At 49.7% G+C, this 20,901-nt stretch overlaps 1 protein-coding gene across 4 annotated transcripts in view; it reads right to left on the reverse strand.

The window, feature by feature from the left end:
- LOC113404306 (spectrin beta chain) overlaps nt 1-20,901 on the reverse strand; it is an 80,455-nt gene that overhangs the window by 10,355 nt on the left and 49,199 nt on the right. For all 4 annotated transcript variants that reach the window (XM_064219737.1, XM_064219738.1, XM_064219736.1 and 1 more), the window contains 57 exons: nt 20,519-20,649; nt 19,955-20,177; nt 19,568-19,770; nt 19,339-19,427; nt 19,006-19,159; nt 18,800-18,935; nt 18,503-18,715; nt 18,265-18,414; nt 17,831-18,001; nt 17,497-17,680; nt 17,226-17,398; nt 16,747-16,937; nt 16,465-16,659; nt 15,937-16,111; nt 15,717-15,829; nt 15,000-15,112; nt 14,761-14,885; nt 14,469-14,614; nt 14,142-14,318; nt 13,873-13,966; nt 13,429-13,583; nt 12,717-12,825; nt 12,227-12,417; nt 11,889-12,144; nt 11,551-11,769; nt 11,119-11,312; nt 10,796-10,898; nt 10,360-10,505; nt 9,859-10,093; nt 9,503-9,676; nt 9,225-9,425; nt 8,975-9,137; nt 8,587-8,675; nt 8,217-8,330; nt 7,985-8,114; nt 7,677-7,877; nt 7,238-7,326; nt 6,898-7,038; nt 6,629-6,762; nt 6,336-6,521; nt 6,099-6,240; nt 5,762-5,866; nt 5,387-5,533; nt 5,065-5,170; nt 4,800-4,975; nt 4,587-4,714; nt 4,071-4,183; nt 3,718-3,791; nt 3,366-3,492; nt 2,810-2,984; nt 2,426-2,527; nt 1,851-2,136; nt 1,605-1,784; nt 1,349-1,473; nt 778-917; nt 454-602; nt 17-198 (listed from right to left, as the gene is read on the reverse strand). In XM_064219737.1, coding sequence (XP_064075807.1) covers nt 17-198; nt 454-602; nt 778-917; nt 1,349-1,473; nt 1,605-1,784; nt 1,851-2,136; nt 2,426-2,527; nt 2,810-2,984; nt 3,366-3,492; nt 3,718-3,791; nt 4,071-4,183; nt 4,587-4,714; nt 4,800-4,975; nt 5,065-5,170; nt 5,387-5,533; nt 5,762-5,866; nt 6,099-6,240; nt 6,336-6,521; nt 6,629-6,762; nt 6,898-7,038; nt 7,238-7,326; nt 7,677-7,877; nt 7,985-8,114; nt 8,217-8,330; nt 8,587-8,675; nt 8,975-9,137; nt 9,225-9,425; nt 9,503-9,676; nt 9,859-10,093; nt 10,360-10,505; nt 10,796-10,898; nt 11,119-11,312; nt 11,551-11,769; nt 11,889-12,144; nt 12,227-12,417; nt 12,717-12,825; nt 13,429-13,583; nt 13,873-13,966; nt 14,142-14,318; nt 14,469-14,614; nt 14,761-14,885; nt 15,000-15,112; nt 15,717-15,829; nt 15,937-16,111; nt 16,465-16,659; nt 16,747-16,937; nt 17,226-17,398; nt 17,497-17,680; nt 17,831-18,001; nt 18,265-18,414; nt 18,503-18,715; nt 18,800-18,935; nt 19,006-19,159; nt 19,339-19,427; nt 19,568-19,770; nt 19,955-20,177; nt 20,519-20,649 — 8,843 coding nt within the window. The remainder of the gene's footprint in view (nt 1-16; nt 199-453; nt 603-777; nt 918-1,348; nt 1,474-1,604; nt 1,785-1,850; nt 2,137-2,425; nt 2,528-2,809; nt 2,985-3,365; nt 3,493-3,717; nt 3,792-4,070; nt 4,184-4,586; nt 4,715-4,799; nt 4,976-5,064; nt 5,171-5,386; nt 5,534-5,761; nt 5,867-6,098; nt 6,241-6,335; nt 6,522-6,628; nt 6,763-6,897; nt 7,039-7,237; nt 7,327-7,676; nt 7,878-7,984; nt 8,115-8,216; nt 8,331-8,586; nt 8,676-8,974; nt 9,138-9,224; nt 9,426-9,502; nt 9,677-9,858; nt 10,094-10,359; nt 10,506-10,795; nt 10,899-11,118; nt 11,313-11,550; nt 11,770-11,888; nt 12,145-12,226; nt 12,418-12,716; nt 12,826-13,428; nt 13,584-13,872; nt 13,967-14,141; nt 14,319-14,468; nt 14,615-14,760; nt 14,886-14,999; nt 15,113-15,716; nt 15,830-15,936; nt 16,112-16,464; nt 16,660-16,746; nt 16,938-17,225; nt 17,399-17,496; nt 17,681-17,830; nt 18,002-18,264; nt 18,415-18,502; nt 18,716-18,799; nt 18,936-19,005; nt 19,160-19,338; nt 19,428-19,567; nt 19,771-19,954; nt 20,178-20,518; nt 20,650-20,901) is intronic.

The raw sequence follows: 20,901 nt of genomic DNA on the forward strand, positions 1-20,901 counted from the left end.
TATGCGTCGCCCTCACCTCTCCGCCTCTTGCGTGAGATGCTGGTGCTGGTCACGTATAGCTTGTAGGTCAGCTCGTAAGGCCCTCAGCTGGTGCAGTGCTCTCGGCAGCTGTAGAGCAGCCTCCTTCTCCGCCACCCAGGCGAGGGTCTCCTCGGCGGAGCGGTCGAATTCATGTACTTGCCGAGCTCCAGCCAGAGCCTGTTAAATGAAATTTATATTAAATTAATAAAATGCTAAAAATTTAAAGAATTTATAACTCAAACGTTAATCGTAGATATTATTAGATGTTACTAATCGTAATTGAATTGTTCATAGAGGTGGTTTTCAGTTACAAGTCCCACAATTGGGCGAAGGGTCCCATCGATAAGGTTGGAACTAATTCCACTATACTGCTCATAAATATAAAAACATTTTGGAAAACGCATTCGAGGTTTTTCTGGTTGATTAGCTCACCTCTTGCCTAGCGATTGCGAGCTCCTTGAGGTCATCCCAGAGCCCTTTGATGTCCTCGATCCTCTGCTTCACTCTGTCCGCCTCCGGGGTGTTTTCCTCCAGCAGCACATTACCCGCCTCGCATACCGCTTCTATGCGCCCCTCGTTGGCTGTAAATAAGGTTTACGGTACTAAATTATTTTTGATCGAAGTTTTATTAAATTGTTTTATCGATAAGATCAGAACATATTATGCGATCGACGCTGTAGACGTCATTATTATGATTGAATATTAGATTAGACCAAAAATTGTTTAAAATTTTACTGACGAGCTAACATCACTGACCGTTCAGTTGAGTGAGGAAGTTATCGAAGGCCTGTTGCAGCGTTTCCACGTGCTCCACGTCCAGACCGTACTCCTCGCTGGCGGCGGTGGCCATCTGCTCGCCGATCCATTCCTGTACTTCCTCGAACTCCTGGACGAATCTGGAGACGGAGATTTTTTACGTTATTGATATAATACGATGTTTTATACGTGCTCACTGACACACACACACGCACGCACGCACGCACGCACGCACGCACGCACGCACGCACGCACGCAAGCACGCACGCACGCACGCAAGCACGCACGCACGCACGCACGCACGCACGCACGCACGCACGCACGCACGCACGCACGCACGCACACACACACACACACACACACACGCACACACACACACACACACACACGGACAGACAGACACGGACACACACGCAGGTGTCCGATTAAATGCTATTACTTCGTGCAGAGACGCGGACAAAAAATCTAAACGTTTATTTACTCAAAAGAAAAATATCGACAAAAAACATTTATGTTAAGCAAACAAAGCTAGATTTCTACTAATGATAACAAATGCTAAAAAAAAATTTACTTGAAGTATTTCAAGCTCTGCTGCAAGCGCTGCTGCCTTTTGGCGGACAGCAGCTTGGTCTCCTCGTAGCTGGCCTTCAGCTCTTCTAGTTTCTTATTTACTTGCTCGTCTTCGTGACTGCGTTCCTGTGTAATGAAAGTATATTAAAAAAAAAACTCTAAAATATGTACCGACATCCTTGGACAGCTGGGCAACGAGACAGACCAAAGGACAGAAAACGTACGCTTTTTTTATACATAGAATAATGTATACGAACCTGTAGAGTCTTCTCGAGCCTCGTGAGCGTGGGCTGGAAGGCCGTCAGCTCCCTCTGCTGGGCTTCCAGGCGCCGCATGAGCGCCAGCACGGACTCCTCGTCGCGCCCGGACTCGGCCCCCACGAGCGCCGCGCGGCGCTCCGACAGCCACGCCTCCGCCTCCCACACCTCGTTCAGCAGCTGCACGAACACTCCGGTCAGCAGGTAAGGCTACGCATACGCGTGTAGGTAGGGCGGCGCACGCACCTGCAGCAGCTCGCAGCGGCCGCGCAGCGCGGCGGAGCGCAGCGCGGCGCGCTCGGCCAGCGTGCGCAGCGCGGCGCGCAGGTCGCGCGCGCGCGCCTCCAGCTCGCCGCCCGCGAAGTGGCCGCGCCGCGCCAGCGCCGAGGCGCGCGAGCACACGGCCGCCACCGAGGCCTCCCTGCCGACGATCTCGGCCTCCAGCGCGAGGTGCTTCTTGAGCAGCGCCTGCGCCTCGGGCAGCGTGGCGCCCGCCTCCTCCGAGCTCGCGGCGGCGGAGCGCTCGGCCAGCCTGCGCGCGCACGGGGCGTTAGCGAAACGATATTGCATATGGACCAACTTGTGACGTATATCATTGGAACCATTTTTCAGGGTAACTTTGACAAAAACCTTCAACTAATTCAAATATATTTTTTTATATATATGTCACTAATAAATTACTAGTACATTTTATTAGAAGTTCTTTGTCTTCTAATAAATTATGATTTTCGCTTATTAAATACAGTATTTCTAATGAAAAATAAACATGAATAAACAAGGCGTGCGCCTTTCGTCGTCAGTAAGAGTACGGGAGGCCTCACCAGCTGAACTCCTCTTCGGCGTCCCGCTCCCAGCGGTGCAGGAGCGCCGCGTCCTCCAGATTGTCTCGTCGGATCTGCATCGGCTCCTGCAGCTGACGGTAGCTGTGGAAATATTTCATGTTCCCAATCATACCATTTTTAAGACGTCTCTTACTTAATATCTTAATAGTTTTTATAGTATTCTTTTATAGCATAGAATATGTAATAATAACGTTTACGCAAGATATTTTTTTATTTATTTGACCGTAAAAATAAATAAGTAAAATTTTACGGTCAAATAAATAAATAAATTATAACGGCTTTAAAAGTTAACCGTTATAATTTAGTTTTATAAGTTTACCTTACAAAGTAATTACTGATAATCCCTTTATTATTAATTCTAACCGTTTCACGGCCTGGTCGGCCTTTTCGAGTATTTCCTCCGCCATGAAGTGCTGGTTGTCGGCCAGTTGTTGAGCGGTGTCGGCCAGCTGCGTGGCCACGTCGGCCTTACCGGCCACGGCCGCCTCTAGCCGCGTGTGTCTCTTCAACAATGCTTGCACGGATGATAAGTCCTTGCCTGGAAAAAAATACCAATTTTATAAATAAATAATTATTATTTGCCTTAGTTTTTTGATTTTGTAATGTTTATCTTAAGTTTTATGTTCCTTTGATTGATGAAGATGTGCCCCGTTTACCGTGCTCCAAAATCTGGTTATAAGAAAATATTGAGTTTCGCTACCAATTTGTTTATAAGAATTTGAAAGATGACAGCGTTAACACGACGCCGTTGAGCACGTAAGGCCGTTGATCTTACGCTTGATCTTTTTCCAGTCTCTTCGGATTGCCTCGAGTGAGAGACTGTAGAGTACACCTGTTTGTGCCCTTCGGAGGAAAGCATCACTAATGCGCAGTAGGTTCAGTATCTTGAAGCTGGAACTTATCAACGAGGCACCCTTACCGTGGTCCTCGCTCAGGAGTTGCGCCTCCACGTCGTCCAGCCAGGCAGTAAAGTCGTCCAGTCCACGCAGGTACACGCGCGCCTGGTAGGCCTCCTGCAGCCTCTCGCGACGGAGTTTCGCAGCGGACTGGAGGCACACGGACATAAATATAAAGTACCATCGGTACAACTATTATATTAATGAGAAATAATTAATTTATTCATCTAAAATTTAAAAACATTAAGAGTGACTTTAATCTGGAAATATTATTTAAAATTGTTTTGCTGTCCATACTAACATTGTTTCTTTACTAGCAAGCTCTATTAAATCTTTTCTAACTCAGATATTTATGTTTTAAACTACTTAACTCACCATAAGATCGCTCCACAGATTCTCGAGATCCTCGACGTGTCTCGCGATCTCCTGCGCGGCGTAGTGCTTCGCCTCTGTCAATGTAACATGTCAATTGTTGAAAAATAACATTAATGCGGTCTCAATTTAAATAAATACAATCCGTCAAATCCTTAGGGAGGACGAAAAACGTAAGCGCCATGAAATTATCGGTACTTACGACGTTTTGATCGTGACAAAACAATTTTCTAAACTCGATCTAGCGCTGTATGTTTTAATACAATGACACAATGAAGATTTATCTCTGCAGTTAGTTCTAACTCTACCTAACCAGTGACAGTCCTTGCGTACCGTAGAACATATGTCAAGACTACCTATGAGGTCCTCCCCGGTGGCGGCCACGTCGTCGATGCGCTTCTTGTTGGCGGCGAGCTCGGATTCGAAGGCCGCGTGCTTTTGGATCTTGCTTTGAAGATTCGACAGCTCTCTGAAAGTGGTATAGAATATTTTTCTAATCAACTCATCAGTTAAAACGAGTCACATTATGGTAAATAAGTTGGATCCACTCAAATCTCGGGAGTCTGTGGTCAATTGTATTGCAGTACACGTGGCGCCGAAAGGGTAATGTCATAAAAGGAATACATTAACAATTAAACGATTTACAGCAAAAAGAAGATCATCTAGATAATTCTTATCTTGTTCCCACTTGAGTTATTTCACAAACATAGGGGGTCTACACAGACTCGGTCTTTCTGCACAGAGCTCAATAGTAATCCCTCAAACTACCACAACTTGAGAATAAAACATTTCACGATTAGGACCCGTAAGCTGTAACCCTTAAATATTTAAAGCTACAAGTGAAATCAAAGTTATATTGTAGTTTATGTCACCTGTAGTTAGTGTCAGTGGCGATCTGCATCTTGAGCTCGATCCACTCCCTCTCGTGCGTGAGGTCACGCAGGAACTGGTGCAGCTGCTTCGACTGCTCCAGCTTTAAGCCACGGAGCTTGCAGCTCTCCTGCAATCATGCAATTAAATGTAGTCTCGACTCAACTCACTCGGATACTGCAGTCTGTGCGTAGGCGCGTGTGGCGGCGGAGGACCTTGAGCCTGTCGGCGCGCGCGCGGGCGTCGCCCACCCGGCGGCCGATGTAGTGCGCGTGGTGGTGTCCGCCCGCCACGGCCGCGGCCGCGAACTTCTCCAGCTCCACCACACGGCCCGCCTGCGACTCTAGCAGCTTGCCGAACTCCGCGTGCTTGCGGATCAGCGTCTCCACGGCTGAGGAAATTACATTTGTGGCCAGTCGAACCAGACGTACACTCAGAGCGATAATTCCATTACTATTTAAAATATATTCATCTACCGACCGTCTAAGTTTTCTCCGAGGTCATCGTTGTTTAGGAAGGCCTCCTTCGCCGCGAGCCAGTCCTCCACTAACCTCGCCTGTTCTTTGAGAAGTTGCAGCTCGTGGGCCTGGGAGTAGATATACGGAGATGAAAATATAATATATATTTACTGACAAGTAATGGATGTTTTGTAACTTGAGCCTAACTAAGCCCAAAAACCCAAAAACTTTTTATTGGCCAGGGTTTTACCTTCAGGATCAGCAGTCTTACGAGCTACAAAGCCCTTTTATAGACATAATAGTTATATTTATTGTGAGTTCACATTATTAGATTCAAAGTATACCTGCGTAAGGTACTGCTTCCTCTGCAGCCAGGCCTGGTCCAGCGTCGACGACAGTTTCTCCACACGCTTCTGCTTCTCAGGGTCCTCGGCTTGTTCTGCTTCTTTCAGCAGCGAAGCGATCGCCTTCTGACGGCCGTCGATTTCAGCCTACGGATTGTTTTAACGGTCTTGTTTAATATCAATGCAATATTAAAAGCATCACGGGTTTAATTTTCATTGGCCTGGTTATACGCACTATAGAGAAAATACTCAAAGATCTTAACTGGAAGATCGTCACGGTGGTTAAGCCCGCGTAGCAATTAAAATTAAGTAATATTTTATTTTCGTGTCGATATTTGTCAACCATATCCAAAAAGGTTTGACGTCACGTAATACCTTTCTCTCGTGATGCTGCTCGAGCTGCGCCTCTGCGTCGGCCACGCTCTCGGGCTCCGCGCCGTCCATGCGCTTCACGGTCTCCGACACCCACAGCTCTAGTTCCTGTGGACAGAAACACGATAACGGATTACATCACCAGAAAATACAACGGATGGTGAAAATATTTCACCTATTCCGAGTATTTGCTGTATGTAACCTCTTGTTATTAATAAGTATTTTTTTAAGTTTTAAGTACCTTTCTGCTTGTCTGGGGGAACCATTAATTTCGCAGGTTAACGTGTCTAAATATTACAGCTCTTGTGGACATTTAAGATCTACTTTCGAACATTCTAACCTTGAGATTTTCCTCGAACTTGTGCTGCGCGATCGCCTCGTCCAGCATCTTGGTCCTCTGTGCCGCGAGCTGCTGCAGCTTATCCCACGCGCCGTCCAGCTCCGACAGGCTGCCCTCTATCCGCTCGGCCTGCTCCGGGTGACTGGGGACACGCCGTTAGGTTAGACTACGGCCGTACGAGCGGCCCGTCAGCGCCGGGGGGGGGGGGGGGGGGGGGGGGGTCCGGTTGGGCGGTACCTGCGCGCGAGGTGCGCGGCCTGCGCGCGCAGCTCGGCCACGCGGCCGGCGACGGCGGAGGCCTCGGCGGCGCGCGCCTCGTGCCGGCGCCGCAGCTCGTGCGCCGCGCTCAGCTCGCGCCCGCACTCGGCGCTCGCGAACACGGCCGCCTTGCGCGACACGCGCGACCGCGTCTCCTGCACGTCCCTGCGGTGCCGATGCGAGTGTTCCATTATATCATACAACACTTTCCTCACTTCGGACGAACCCTTCGTAGCCGGTTCGGCCCGACCATTGTCACCACTACCGCTTACCGGTTGAACGAGTGCAGCTGCAGAGCGGCGGTCAGTCGCTCCCGGTACTGCTGCAGGGCTCCGCTGAGGGCTTTCCACTTGCTGAGGAAGGCGTTGCGTCTCGCGGACACCGTCTCCGCTTGTTGAGTCGGCCCCTACGGGATAAATATTGTTTTTTAATTATTACTAGAATTGGAATGAAGCTTCATTCAGCAGGCATTCAGTATCGCAGCGATGTTTAACTGTATAAGGTTAAAGTTATTCCGTCTTGTAATGATATAACAGAATACCTGTTGCAAGAGCTTGTGCGCGAGCGCCTGTATCGTGCGCACGTGCTTGTCGTCCACCTTCATGTCGCTGTCCAGGTCGTCCAGCTTACGCAGCAGCGCTTCGCAGTGCTCGTAGTCCCTGCCCGTCTCGTTAGCTTGAACCTGCACATTAGGAAAATACATTGTAGAAAAACGTTTACAACACCTGCATAGTCCATCTCGCCATTGATTGTAATCATCAATCTTTTCGTGTAATAAAACTGGTCAAGTGCGAGGCGGAAATGTTGGAGATAAGAATCCAAGAGCTTAAACCATCTCCGTAAAATCCCCATAATATAAAGTGAATAAAACATAACCTTACCATCATTTCCTTATCCCTGATCCAGGCCTCGATCTTGTCCAAGTGCTGGTTGAACTCCAGGATATCCTGTGCCTCCTCTAATCCTCGGCCTGAGATTTAAAATTAGTTAAAACATTTATAGTAACTATAAAATTTTCCCAAGACTAATTAAATTAGTAGCAACTCTACTTGGTGAGCTACCACCTAAATACACCTTTAGGGATTATTGGAGCACTAATTATACATTATACTGCCAAACAGCAATACTTGGTATCTTTGTGTTCAAGGGACAATTTTAGCTCCTAAGGTTGGTGGCGCACTGGCATGTGAAGGGAATCGTTAATACTTCTTAGTGCCACTGCTATGGGCGGTGGTGACCACTTATCATTACATGAACAACCTAGTACGTGAACAACTACCGGTTCAGCATATAAAATTTTAGATATAACGCATAAAGTACCTCTCTGTTCTGTAGCCGACTCCAACCTCTCCCAGTCTTTGTGGAGCTCCTGTAACTGTTTCTCAACCTCCGGGTCGGGGGTCAGCTGGGTAGCGAGGTTCTGGATCTCCTGGAGTCGCGCCTTGTTAGCGACCAGCTCAGCTGTGAACGCTTGGTGCTTCTGGAGCTTTTTGATCTTGTCTTCTAGATTTGTCACTTCACCTGGAATTATTATTTTTTAATTAGAATATTTGTTAAAAGCTTTTATAAATAACTTTCGGCTGTTAATATGTGTCTCTCCACGTATACAGTGCGTTTGTGTGACTCACCGTGATGTGCGGGCAACTGCGCCAGCTTGTCCGCCACCCAGCCGCGCGCCTCGGCCGCGTCGCGCGCGAACTGCGCACGCGCACGCGCGCGGATGAGCGCCTCGCGACGCGCCGCCGCCGACTCGTACAGCTACGTGTATGACAATAGTTATATAATATTCTATATATATTTTTCTTATGGTTGATGAGTATTATTGTAATTTCAAAATGTGATTAAATGTGCGATCCTCACCTTCTTCCTCCTGTCGTTGATGTTCATCAGCTCGTCCGCGATGCGCTGGCTCTCCACGTGGTTCTGTTGCAACAGCTTGTCGCCGTGGCTGTTTAGTGTTGTCAGTTTCTCATCCTGATGCATACATTGATTTAGATTTAGAAATTGTCATAAAAATATGTCGTTATTTAACAAGTACAGTGTGGCAATTTGGAAATATTATATTCTATATTTATCCGCACATATAAACTAAACTCACGCTATGTCACGACGCTTGAAAAATTAGTTGAAAAATAATAAATTACTTTAAAGATAATATTAGTTGTTTACGTTTTTGCTGACCATACACATGTGTAGTAGTACAATGGTAAATAAAATAATGTATCCTCACCTGTGTTGCGAGTAACTTCTCGAAGGCCTCGTGTTTCTTGAGCTGATTCTCGACTTCCTCCACACTGCTCGTGGGTGAAATCTCACTGCCTGTTGAACAGTATTAAAATAATATTAAGAAAGACACAGCCAGCAAGTGTCTCTTTGACTCATCAGTAAAGATATTCTCTCCGTCTGAGGATGAGGTTTGGGGATTTTCAAATTTCTACAGGGCTTTAAGGTTTTAGAAGAAAATTCAACCAAAAATTTAACCAAATGCTCCTTTGTGGGTGTGGATAAAATCGATTGTTACAATTCTCTCACTGAAGTAATATTTAATGTACTCTATGCTGCTTGTATATAATTCTGAAGTAAAGGAAAAAAAATAGTTCGTGTGAGTCTGTGCGTACTCAGCGCGGCCTCCTGCGCCGAGCAGAGGTCGTGAAGCTGCTTGGCGTCACGCAGGAAGCAGTGCCAGTCGATGAGCTGGTCCAGCGCCACCTGTCGCGCCGCCCACGCGCCCTGCAGCCGCGCTCGCTCCTCCAGCAAGGCCGAGCAGCGCTCCTCGATTTCCTGTCGACGCATCATCTTTCGGTCAGCGCCGCAGCCTACATAGCCTCGAGGCTGGCTTCGACATTTCAGTCGCGACTTCGGCCTCACCTGCGCGGCGGGGTGGCCCTCGGCCACGAGGCGCTGGCCGGCGTCGAGCGCGGCGCGGAAGCTGTCGTCGCGCGCGTCGATCTCGGCGCGCAGCGCGTCGTGGTGCGCGCGCTGCGCCTGCGCCGCCGCCGCCGAGCGCGCGCCGCCCGCGCCGCTCATCTCGCCGCGCAGCGCGCTCGCCCACGACGACAGGTCGCGCACCTGTGCAGGCGGCACGCGGTATGTCATTATGTATTATAGAACATTTCTAGTAAGCAATCTGCTGAGGCGGTACCGACCTCTGAGAAGAACTGGTGCAGCTGCAGGTGCTGGTGCAGCAGTCTGCGGCGCTCGTCTGCGGCGCTTCGCAGCGCGGTCCAGGCGTCAGCCAGAGCGTGCTGTCGCAGCGCTATCTGCGCCTCATTGCCACCGGGGCACAAGCGCTGCAGGCGGGCACCTTCCTCTTGCAGTACCTGCAAAGGACCACATTTTTAAACTCAATCTTTTTGGACAATATCTCTTATCAAAACGTCGAGAGGCACTTTAATGAACAATGAACGAACAATTTATATTATATTTTTTCCTGTTAAAATATATGTAAATATCGATACGTCTGCTGTAATACTATGCGACGGATTGTTGGCGCAGTAATCACCTGCATCTGAGCATCTATCGCCGCCAAGTCGTTCTCAGCCGTATCGTGGTCTCTCAACAGCGCGGTAGCTGCTCGTAAGTCCCGAGGTGGGGGCGGAGGTTGGAGACGAGCCCGTCTATCTGCCGCGCGCGCCAGTAGCTCACTCGCATCGCGGTGGAAGCGATGTATCTCTCCCGCAGCATGAAGACGAGCATTACGGGACTGAATCTGATCGACGAGCCGTTGCCAGGACTCTCTGGAAGGAAACATTGTGGTCTCGTAGATAAACTGAACCTGTGTTCTAATAATATGGACGATTAGGACTTCTAGCTGTCTCGCTATCGAGATCGAGTCGATGAGCGGACCATAGAGTAATCGTATATGTGTGTGTAGAGTGAGAGGATAGTGGCTTGGTTTGCGCACATACATGCAAAAACTGAGTTATAATCACGTGAGTTAAACCAACAATTTTTGACTGAACTATCTTGGTTCACGTCAATGATTCTATATTTTTGTACTAACCCGAGTGCCTCCTGCCTCTTCTCGATGTCGGCGATGTAGGGGCTCTCCGAAGCGAGCAGCTTCTTAGCCAGCTCTTCGCACTGATTGAACCGCTCGGCGCCGCTCTCCACGCGGTGGCGGAGCTCCTCGAATTTGGATCGCAGGATCTGTAGAAGATAGAAATCGTTAGGAAGACCTGTATCTCATAAAGCTGGCGATGCAAGGAATAATTAATATTTCTTAGAGCGCCAATGTTATGGGCGGTGGTGACCACTTACCATCAGAAAAAAATCATCATCATCAACATCATAAAAAAAAATCTACAAAAAATGTTTTCGAATTCGACATATGGGCGAATGGTTTTGCTGCCCATGTGTCGACGATGACAAGTTACGGTGCACTGAGAGACATATATACTTATATACTTGTATATTTTCATCACGCGGTTGGCACTCACCAGTAGATGTTCGTAATCCTGCCCGTAGTCCTCACTGGAAGCGGCCGCGTACTGCTCCTGTATCCAGCTTTCCAGCTCCGCGCTCTCCGCGAGGTACTCGTGCCTGAAATTATCGGTTATCAGATGACATTTTGTGACGACAAGTATGGAAGAGATTTTTTGTAAAGGAAGGAAGCCTCTGTCGGCAAGTCATAAATTATCTTTATTAAACATGTGTGCTCGCTTAGATCTAAAGGTCTACTCAGCCTAGACACCAAGACACCGGAAGGGTACTCCAAGTCTCGGCTCCGTGGGTAACTAATGAGTCAGGCTCCCCGCCCCACCTGCACACGCTCTCGACGAGCGCGGCCTGGCGCAGCGCGGCGCGGCGCTGCAGGCGGGCGAGGCTCTCCGCCAGCTGCGTGTGGCGCTCCACTAGCGCCTCGCCCTCGGGGTGTCCGCTGGTCGCCATGGACGCCGCTACATGGCCCATCTCCGCTATGATGGCCGCGTATGTGTCTAACTCTAGCTCGACGGCCTGCCGAGTGAGTACATATTATGGTACGATATACGGTGGCGCTCCATCGGCTAATGTAAGTTTAACATTGCATATTATACTTTATTATTTATTTACTTTAATTTGGTAAGGACACGTTACAAAGGTAAGCAGATCATTTTAGAGGCCGTATCGTTCGTAAAGTAGTCAGTCTTTAGTTTTTTCTATTAAATAGGTCATATAAACGCTTTTTAAACAGCAATGTCAGCCCAGCCGTCACCTTGTGCCGCGTCAGCAGCTGCGTGGCGCGGTGGCGGTCGTTGCCGACGTCGGCGGACGCCAGCGCGGCCGCTTTGTCCGCGAGCCACGAGTCCACCTCCAGCGCCTCGTGGAGGAACTGCTGCGCTTTCAGCGCTGCCTCCAGCCGAGCCGCGCGCTCCTCGGCCGCTTGGGACACGGCGGTGTATTCCTTTTCCAGTTGATTGCAAAGTTCTTTGATCTGAAACAGAACATGATCGTCAATATATTTTATTTTATATATATTAGTCTTTGTAAAATAGTAAAAAGGGGAGTATGGGTATTTAGCATCAGTACGGGAGAGCCGCGCGGCCGACTCACCCGGTGCGCCTGCGGGTGCTGCTGCGCGGCGGCAGTGGCGGCTGCGGCGGCGGCGGGCCGCAACTCGCGGCCGCGCTCCAGCACGCGCCGCACCACGGGCGCGCGCCCCTCCAGCTCGGCGCGCAGCTTGGCGTGCTTCTTGCCGGCCGCCTGCGCCGCCAGCAAGTCGCCGGGCATCGTCGTCGACGACGCCGCCGCCGCCCGCTCCGACACCCACGCCAGCTCGCCCACCACCTCTGCTGCGAACTTGTGCAGTCTGCGAAACGGAGCCACATCAGTGAACAGCTGAGCGCAATCACATTCCACTCGTCTATTGTATAGTGGAGAGGAGCACTGACTGGAGGCTGTCCTCGAGAGCCCGGCGCCGCAGCTGCGCTTGCGGGCGCAGCTCACGCGCGGCGCGCAGCAGGGCGGCGCAGTCGCGCTCGATGGCGGGCGCGTCGAAGTGTCCGTCAGATACCAGGTCGCCCCCCTGAGCTGACAGCGCCTCTGCGCGCTGCTCGCACAGCGATAGTTCCTGCTCCAGCGCCTGAGGAGAAAAAAAATGTTTGTTTAAATATAGGACGAGCAAATGAGCCACCTGGTGGTAAGTGGTCACCACAGCCCATAGACATTGCCGTTGTAAGAAATATTAACCATTCCTTACATCGCCAATGTGCCATCAACCATTGAAACTAAGTCGTTATGGCTCTACTATCAGGTAAAAGAAAGATTCGAGACTAATTAAGATTCCGACTATATACTATATCAAAAAAATATAGTACCGCCGATATAATTCATATAATCAATAGTAAAACACTTGTAACGTCGGCTCGTGTACGGTCGTACCTGATGCTGAACGAGCAGCCGTTTGCAGGAACGTAGATCCGATCCCAGTTCCTGACTGCTCAGAGCTCGCTCCAATTCCAACAGCCGAGCCTTTGCGTCCTCCACCGACCTGCGGGTAATTCATACATAACGTTAAACAGAATATCATTCAAACTAATTAATTATACACAGTACATGACAAACACGTTTATATAATAAAATTGTTAATTAAAGACACAAATATATAGATCTATTCAGTCACTCTTCACAAATTAATTATTTTTTAATAAAATTAACTTAAAAAATATAATGTAATTTGTATTTTTTTGCTGTCTCTACTCTTAGTCGTCTCACGCACACTAAGACATCTTGCAAGCACAAGTGTTTCCCGTACTAATACAAGCCGATACTAATGTAACGTGTAGGCGCGCACTTTTCTCAGTTATATTCAAAAAAGTTTGTTAATGTCCTATTGCTAAGTAAAAGCCTATATGAAGCAAATATTTGGAGCTTATTTACCCCCCCCCCCCCCCAGTAATAATATCCGTATTCCGTATATGGCGGGATTTTACCAATGACATACAGTTTCTTTCATGACATTTTCCTTCACCGCCTTCTGCTCCGTGCTCAGTGCACGAGATGAATGGCCTCCCAAAAAATTTTTTGCCATGCCTTAACTTCACTTCAATCGAGTCATACGATCTACCATAACCTAAACCAGTATGAGTCTCACCGTCGGAGGAGTCTCTGCTGCGAGGCCTGTCTGAGCTTGCCTCCCTTGTCCCTGGAAGCCGTCAACAACGCCGCCCAGTCCTCGCGCAGGGTCTGAAGGCGCGACGACACCACAGACGCTCGCGCACTGTCAGACTTCTGCAGCGACTCGCCGATCTGAAGGGAATAGGGAACATTATAAAAGAAGACTACAATGCAGCTTATGTCATAGAAGCGACGACATTATTTGATAAATATATGTCAACATGTAGTTTTACCGAATTTATTTCACACTAAGTACTCGTCCCGATTTCGCTCGGCGGTACAGATGGTACCATTAAAGTCGGCACAATTAGGAGTAGGTTTGTATGCTATTCACGTTATAGGACTTCGCTACCAGAGGGCGCTCCGTGTCATTATTCGAGTCGTTCAACAGTCACAGATAATAAATGCTACCAATACATACACTCTCCACGTTTCTGAGCTGTTTCTCATTCGCCTGCAATTCTCTTTCGAACGCTTCGTGTTTTTGCAATTTTCGTTCCAAGTTTGCCAAATCTCTGTAAAAAAAATAAATGAACGTGAGCAATCTCTTCGAAACAGAAATACGTCCGGCACTGCTACACTCATAAAGTCCGGCGATTAAATAATAATCAGTAAGTTTTGATCTCTTCTAAGATACCAGTCAGTGACTCAAAACATGAAATGAGAACAATGAACCCTCGTATCGATCACCTGTAGCTCTGATCGTTGGCCGTCCGCGTCTTGTCCTCGATCCAGGCCTGCAGCTCGTCGGCGGCGGCCACGAACTGCTGGTGCGCCAGCCCCGCCAGCAGCGCGCGCCGCGCGTCGGCCGCGCCCACGCGCACGGCGTCGCGGCGCCGCAGCACGGCCGCGCAGCGCGCTGAGATGCTGGGGGGGGGGGTTATTGTTATATGTATGTCTCCATTGCCATATGTTGTCCGTGCCTTTGAGGTCACTTATCTTCAAATCGTTGTTTTAGTGTGCCTGCATGTTTTTATTACTATCACATGTTTGTATCTCGATGTGGTGTTCGTTTACCGTTCGGCGGCGTAGTGCTCCGGCTGCTGCTGCAGCAGCGCGTGCGCTCGCTGCGCGAAGGCGGTGGCGCGCTCGTCCTGCGCCGACAGCCGCGCCTCCAGCTCCTCGTGTCGCTTCAGCAGCGCCTCCGCCTCGTCCACTGACGACTGGCACACACAAGCACACGGTTAGCACACATCATAATTTTTTGTATCGTAAATGATTTCCTTTCTATTAATTAATTATAACAAATAATTCATCAAATAATAATAATAAAGTAAAATCTTAAAGATAAAAAGAGAATTAAACTAACGCCGCAGTGTTGGTACTCGAGGAAGGCCTCGTGGGCCCCGCTCGAGGCGTCGATCTGGTCCGCCTCGCGCTGGAAGCTCTGCAGCTGCAAGCACTGACGGAGGTACTGGTCCTTTTCCTTCCACTCTGGAGGAAAAAAATTACCATAGGAATAATTGTTAGTATTTCCTAGTATGAACATCTCTGAACTATATTTTATGCATCTACGTCCAATTTTGGTTTCGAGACCTTAGTACATACCCTTGGCGATGGTGGCCTGGTCTGCGGCGAGATGTCGCGCGGTTTCGGCCACGTCGGTGAGGGCGGGGTTGCTGCCCACCAGCTGCTGGCCCAGACCGATCACCTCCTTGAACCTGCAACCGCATAATTAACTTTAATCTGATGCTCGTGTTATATTTAGAAGAACCGTGTTACACAACACGGCAACGGTTCTATGACTACATTTTGGAAATCTAGGCATATTGTTGTTAAGAGCCGAGATGGCCCAGTGGTTAGAACGCGTGCATCTTAACCGATGATTTCGGGTTCAAACCCAGGCAGGCACCACTGAATTTACATGTGCTTAATTTGTTTATAATTCATCTCGTGCTCGGCGGTGAAGGAAAACATCGTGAGGAAACCTGCATGTGTCTAATTTCAACGAAATTCTGCCACATGTGTATTCCACCAACCCGCATTGGAGCAGCGTGGTGGAATATGCTCCATACCTTCTCCTCAACGGGAGAGGAGGCCTTAGCCCAGCAGTGGGAAATTTACAGGCTGATTATGTTTATGTTATGTTTATAGGCATATTGTACAGTTTAATTCTATGTGTCGAAATAATTTAGAACGTCAAGCGATCGACCGACGTTAGTTCTCGTCTGAGAAGTGGGTTCGATTCCTGGATTTGACTAATACTGATCGAGTGAGTCTCATATGAAGCGTCGTTATACAAGTACTGTGGTATCGGATACTGACTCGTCATCGTGCGCCTTGATGTCGTCGTGCAGCTCCTGGTGCTGCTTCAGCAGCGCCTCCGCCGTCGCCACGTCCTTCGCGCACACCTCCTGCGACACCTGCTCGCGCACTTTCTGTTCGACGCATACATCAAAATTTGTTAATAAATTAATACGTCGTGTTTACGAATTATATTACATTTGGCATAAACTCGATCGCCAGTTCCCGTGCGTAGGGTTACCTGTATCCAGTCGTGCAGCTGTTTGGCCCCGTTCTCGAAGACCTGGTGGCCGACGGCGCTCTCGAGGCGCTCGCGGCGCTCGGCCGCCCGCGCGCGGCACAGCCCCCACGCCTGCTCCAGCTGCTGCTGCCGACTCTCCACGTTGGCGCGCTCCGCCGGGTACTGCGACTTCACGCTGCACGCGGAACGCCACACGTCACGTCATTACATATTTATCTATCGATCGAGACTCCGGCGCTCAGGTGCGACTACTGGGAGTTGACTAACTCTAAATGTGGCGATATGGGGTCATGCGAGCGAATGTATTTCGGAACTCGAACTGGGTGGCGCGAATGAATGCGTTAAATCTAATTAAATTGAACGTACCAGTTAACACGCAACCATTTTAAAACGCTGCATGTAAAGACAGGACGATTAGTACATGAATAGAATGCGTAGCGGTGCGGGCGCGCGTGGGGGCGGAGTGGGGGGCGGAGTGGGGGGCGGAGTGGCGGTCGGGGCGGTCGGGGCGGTCGGGGCGGTACTCACTCGTCGGCCAGCAGCGTGACGGTGTGCACCTTGTCGCGCAGCGGCTCCAGCTCGCGCTCGAGCTGCGCGTGGCGGCGCTGCAGCGCGCGCACGGTGCGCAGGTCGGCGGCGGGCGCGCTGCTGCCGGCCAGCTGCTGCTCCTTCTCCGACATCCACTCCAGCGCCTCGTCGCACGTGCGGTTGAACAGCTCCACGCTGTCGGCGACGATCATTCGTTCAGTCTTACTGCTGAGTTCTTGTGCGTTACGTTACATTGACATATATATAATAAGCAATCTGTACCTGGATGCTCCTTCCAGGCTCTTCTCTTTCTGCTGCTTGAGCCTGAGCAGTCTCTCCCACTGCTGTCGCAGCTGCTGCCTCCTGGCGGTGGCCCGAGCGGCCTGGCTGTGGTTGGCGGCGACTAGCTCCTCTGCAGCTGCGTCGATGCTCTCCAGGCGTTTGGAGGCCGCGGAGAGGTCGGTTACGAATTTCTGTAGAACGCGACATCACATATGTATTTCTCGTCCAATATAGTGGTCAGAACTTGAATTAAAATCAAATCAAAAATAATTTTATCGGAATGTAATGTCGTTAGATTATATACTTATCACAATAGTGACGATGTCACTTTACCGTCATCATATATATTTAAATATATCGATATTATTAAATTATAAAAATTAACAAATTTAAGTGTTGGGAGTCGGATTGCACAACAGTCGCCCAAACAATATCGCGATGCGAATCAAGTCATCGGCCATCACGTAACGAGACCCCACCTCATATTTCCTCTTGGCCGTGTCGACGCTGTCGTCTCCCTCATCGGTCCGCAGCATCTTCTCCTTCTCCTTAATCCACTTGTCGAAGTCGTCGCACTCGGCGAAGAAACTGTACAGCTTGATAGCGTCCTCGAGTTGGAGCCGTCGAGCCTCGGATAGCTTCAGCAGCTCCTCTGTATCAAAGTTTATATTAAGCACGATTTTCGTTTTACTTAATTTTTTATCAATAAAGCCTTCTGACCCGCCTCTAATAATAGAGAGCGTGCCTCACCGTACTCGTCCTCGATGGTCTGCATGCGCACGCGCACGGGCGGCAGCCTGGCGGGCGGCGGCTGCGCACGCGCACGGCGGGCCGGCTCCTGCCTCCCGCGCCGCACCTGCACTACCTGCTTCACCAGCACCGTTTTCTTCACGCGCTGTACCGTGCGGACCTTCTCCGGTCGACGAACTTGCACCTGGACACGGATGAGTCTTAGTTACGAAATGTACACGTGCATGGCATGTAATGAGTTCAATACCTTTCCCTCAAGAGAAGGGAAGAAGTATCCCAGTAGTGGGATTAGGAATATAATGCCGTAATCATGATCAGAGTGTAATATACTCACGGCTACAACTCTGGGCTCGATCTCTCGCACGTAGTTGGCGGGCACGAATCCGTCGGTTCTGTCAGCTTTGCGGACCGACCACCAGTCCGGATTGGTCTTGCTTATGAGGAACATGACCTCGCCCTTCGCGATGGTTATGCCTTGACCGCTGAACGCGTACAGTGCTTTCACCTTCGAAATAACATTATTATAAACGATTTTTTACACCAATCCTTCTACTATATTTGTAACAAGATTGCTTTTAAAATAACCCAAGATATCTTAAGTACAGCTGAGTTAATTTTTTATTATCTATCGTAAAATCTTTTTCAGGGTAGATCAGAAGTATTTTGTTTGTTAAACGAAGTTAAACGGAACATTTAAGTATGGTACTTTGAAAGTTGACAACTTGTTTTTACATTTTCTAGTTTAGGGGCAAAAGCCAGCGTGTATACCTGCGGAACGCTCCTCTGCTCAGTGACGTTGCGGTGCTCGAGCCTCTCCACGGGCTCCTCCTCCCAGACCTCGGTGGGCACGAGTCGCGACTCGTTCACCCACTCCTCCTCCTGGTCCAGGCCGGCGGTCGCCTCGACCTCGGTCGGGAGCTAGAGTCAGCGCACATACATCGTTAAGTGTCAACTCGTGCGAGTGACGGAGGGCGGTTGTGAGGTGTGTCCGGGGGGCGGGGCGCACCTGCAGCGCGTCGATGCCGCGGCCGAGCAGCGCGCGCGCGGCGGCGGCCAGCGCGTCCAGCTCGGCGCGGTGCGCGCGCAGCTCGTCGTGCAGCGCCCGCTGGCGCGCCAGCAGCGCGGCGGCGCCGGCCGCGTCGAGCCCGCAGTCCGCGCTCGCCACCAGCGCGCGCTTCTCGCGCATCCACGACTCCGCCTCGTTCGCGTCGCCGTAGAACTGCGAGGTCGATCAGACGCCGGTTTTTATGATAGATCTGTGACGGTTTTCGATCGTGATACGATATCTTTCGGGAACCCCCACCTGGTGAGCCTCGGCCGCGTCGGCCAGCTGCTTGTCCCTGGCGTCGGCCAGCTCCTGCAGCAGCTCCCACTGCGCGCTCAGCGACGCGAGGCGGCGCTCTATCTCGGCGCTCTTGGGATGCTTGGCCTCGATGAGACTGCGGGCGAGAGGGATAGCGTTAGCGCGGGTCGTCAGTCGGCCCCTACCCCCCTCGCGGCGGCACCGACCTGAGGCCCTTGGCGCGGTGCGGCTGCGCCACGTGTCGGCGCGCGCGCAGCTCGTGCAGCAGCGCCGTGTGCTTCTGCCGCAGCGCCAGCACGGCGCGCAGCTCCTTGGCCGCCACGTCGGCGCGGCAGATGCGCTGGCGCTCCGTCACCCAGCCTGCAAACGGGGACCGACGCTTAGGGTTGCTTCCACGACAATTATATATCTCACAAACTCATTAAACATCACCCTTACTGGTCCTATCTTATAAATATTCACAACATTATAACAAAAAAATGATTATATATTTGCCCAACAGGGAGTTCTAATTTTAAAAATGTTTCGCTGCACGCTACCTTCTTCTTCGTCGTGGTCTTCCAGGAACTGGTAAAGGTTTCTGGCATCCTCCAATCGCGCCTTGCGGTCTTTAGCGGCTGCGACCAGACTGAAATTAAATAAAAATTATAGTGTTACTCGTACAACTAATCTTTTTCCTCAAGTGAGATTAGACTTAGCGCAGCAGCGGCTCATATACGAGTAAGAACAGTATAAGAAGTAGTAACGGAGACATTGGGCAAGACTCACCCGGTGTAGTCGTCCTCCAGCCGTTGCAGCTGATCCTGCAGCTGCACGGTGCTGTGCGCGGTCCCGACGGCGGCCCGCTGGCGCACGAGGCGCCGGATGCTCTCGTCCAGGGCACCCAGTTGCAACTCTTGCAGAGCGTGCGCCTGCAGCAGGCGCTCCACGTCCACCAGGTGGCGACCCACGTCCTCCGACTGAAACTGGGCCTGGGGGCGGTATGGTAGCTTTAAATTTCATGTCCTGTGCAGAGGCTTAGGATCCAAAATAAAAATGGAATTTCAATGACATAAATATTATTTAATGATTATATTTTTAATATACTTCGTCAAAATACGAATAAAAATCCCTTTTTATATCATTGTACAAATTAATTAGGAATTAATTCAGTACCTTCATCTCGTTCAGGGTGTGCGCGACGGCTTCCGCCTCCCTCAACAGCGCCATCAAATGAGCTAACTTCGCCAGCGAGGTCCTGTGTCGCTCCAGCAGTTCCAGCAGTTCCTTCCAGCGCTGAAGCACGGCCTGCTCCGTGCGGGACACTGTCTCCGCTCCGTGGTACTTCTCCTTGACAAGTTCTGCCGCCATCGCCGACAGATCTTCGAAGCGCTCCGTTCTAGAGGATTAGAAGAAGTTGTCTATGGTAAGATTGTAGACTATAGCTAGTATATCAGCTCTACAATCGCTCGTTTATAATACAGAACTATGAAATTACATTTAAAAAAAGAACTAATTAAATGTCTAAGACTCTTTGGCATTACCTTGTATTAGTGACATTATATTTGATATTAAAAAATAAAAAACGTTGTCTTTAATAAATAATGAATAATTGTACAATATTTTTTAAAGCACGTGACGTAACGTACGTATTTAATTTTATAAATTGGGCAAGTGAAGGTTGGAACGGAGCTCAAAACTGCATACAATGAATACTTTAGTTAAGAAGAGAGCGCTCACCGAGCCAGGATGTCAGCGGAGATAGCCTCGTGTTTCTTGACTGTGGCGTCCACTTGCGCCAGGTTCGACCCGTAGCGCGGATCGGACAACACTTGAATCATTTCCTTCAAGTATCCTTTGCGGAGCACAGACTATAACCATAAATTTACCACCTTTAATATTACAATATAAAACATACTATAGATTAATTTTTATGTTTTATATGAAAACGTGCCATCTGATGGTAAGTGGTCACCACTGTCCAATGACTAATACATGACCAATGGATCTACTCACTCCTCAAACCAAAACACAACAAGACCAAGCACTGTAGTGTCGCAGTAGAATATCTGATGAGTGGGTAATACTTACCCAGGCTTGCACGAAGCCACACCACCAAGTGA

This window comes from Vanessa tameamea, chromosome 29, assembly GCF_037043105.1.
Source record: "Vanessa tameamea isolate UH-Manoa-2023 chromosome 29, ilVanTame1 primary haplotype, whole genome shotgun sequence".
NCBI classification, from domain to species: Eukaryota; Metazoa; Arthropoda; class Insecta; order Lepidoptera; family Nymphalidae; genus Vanessa; species Vanessa tameamea.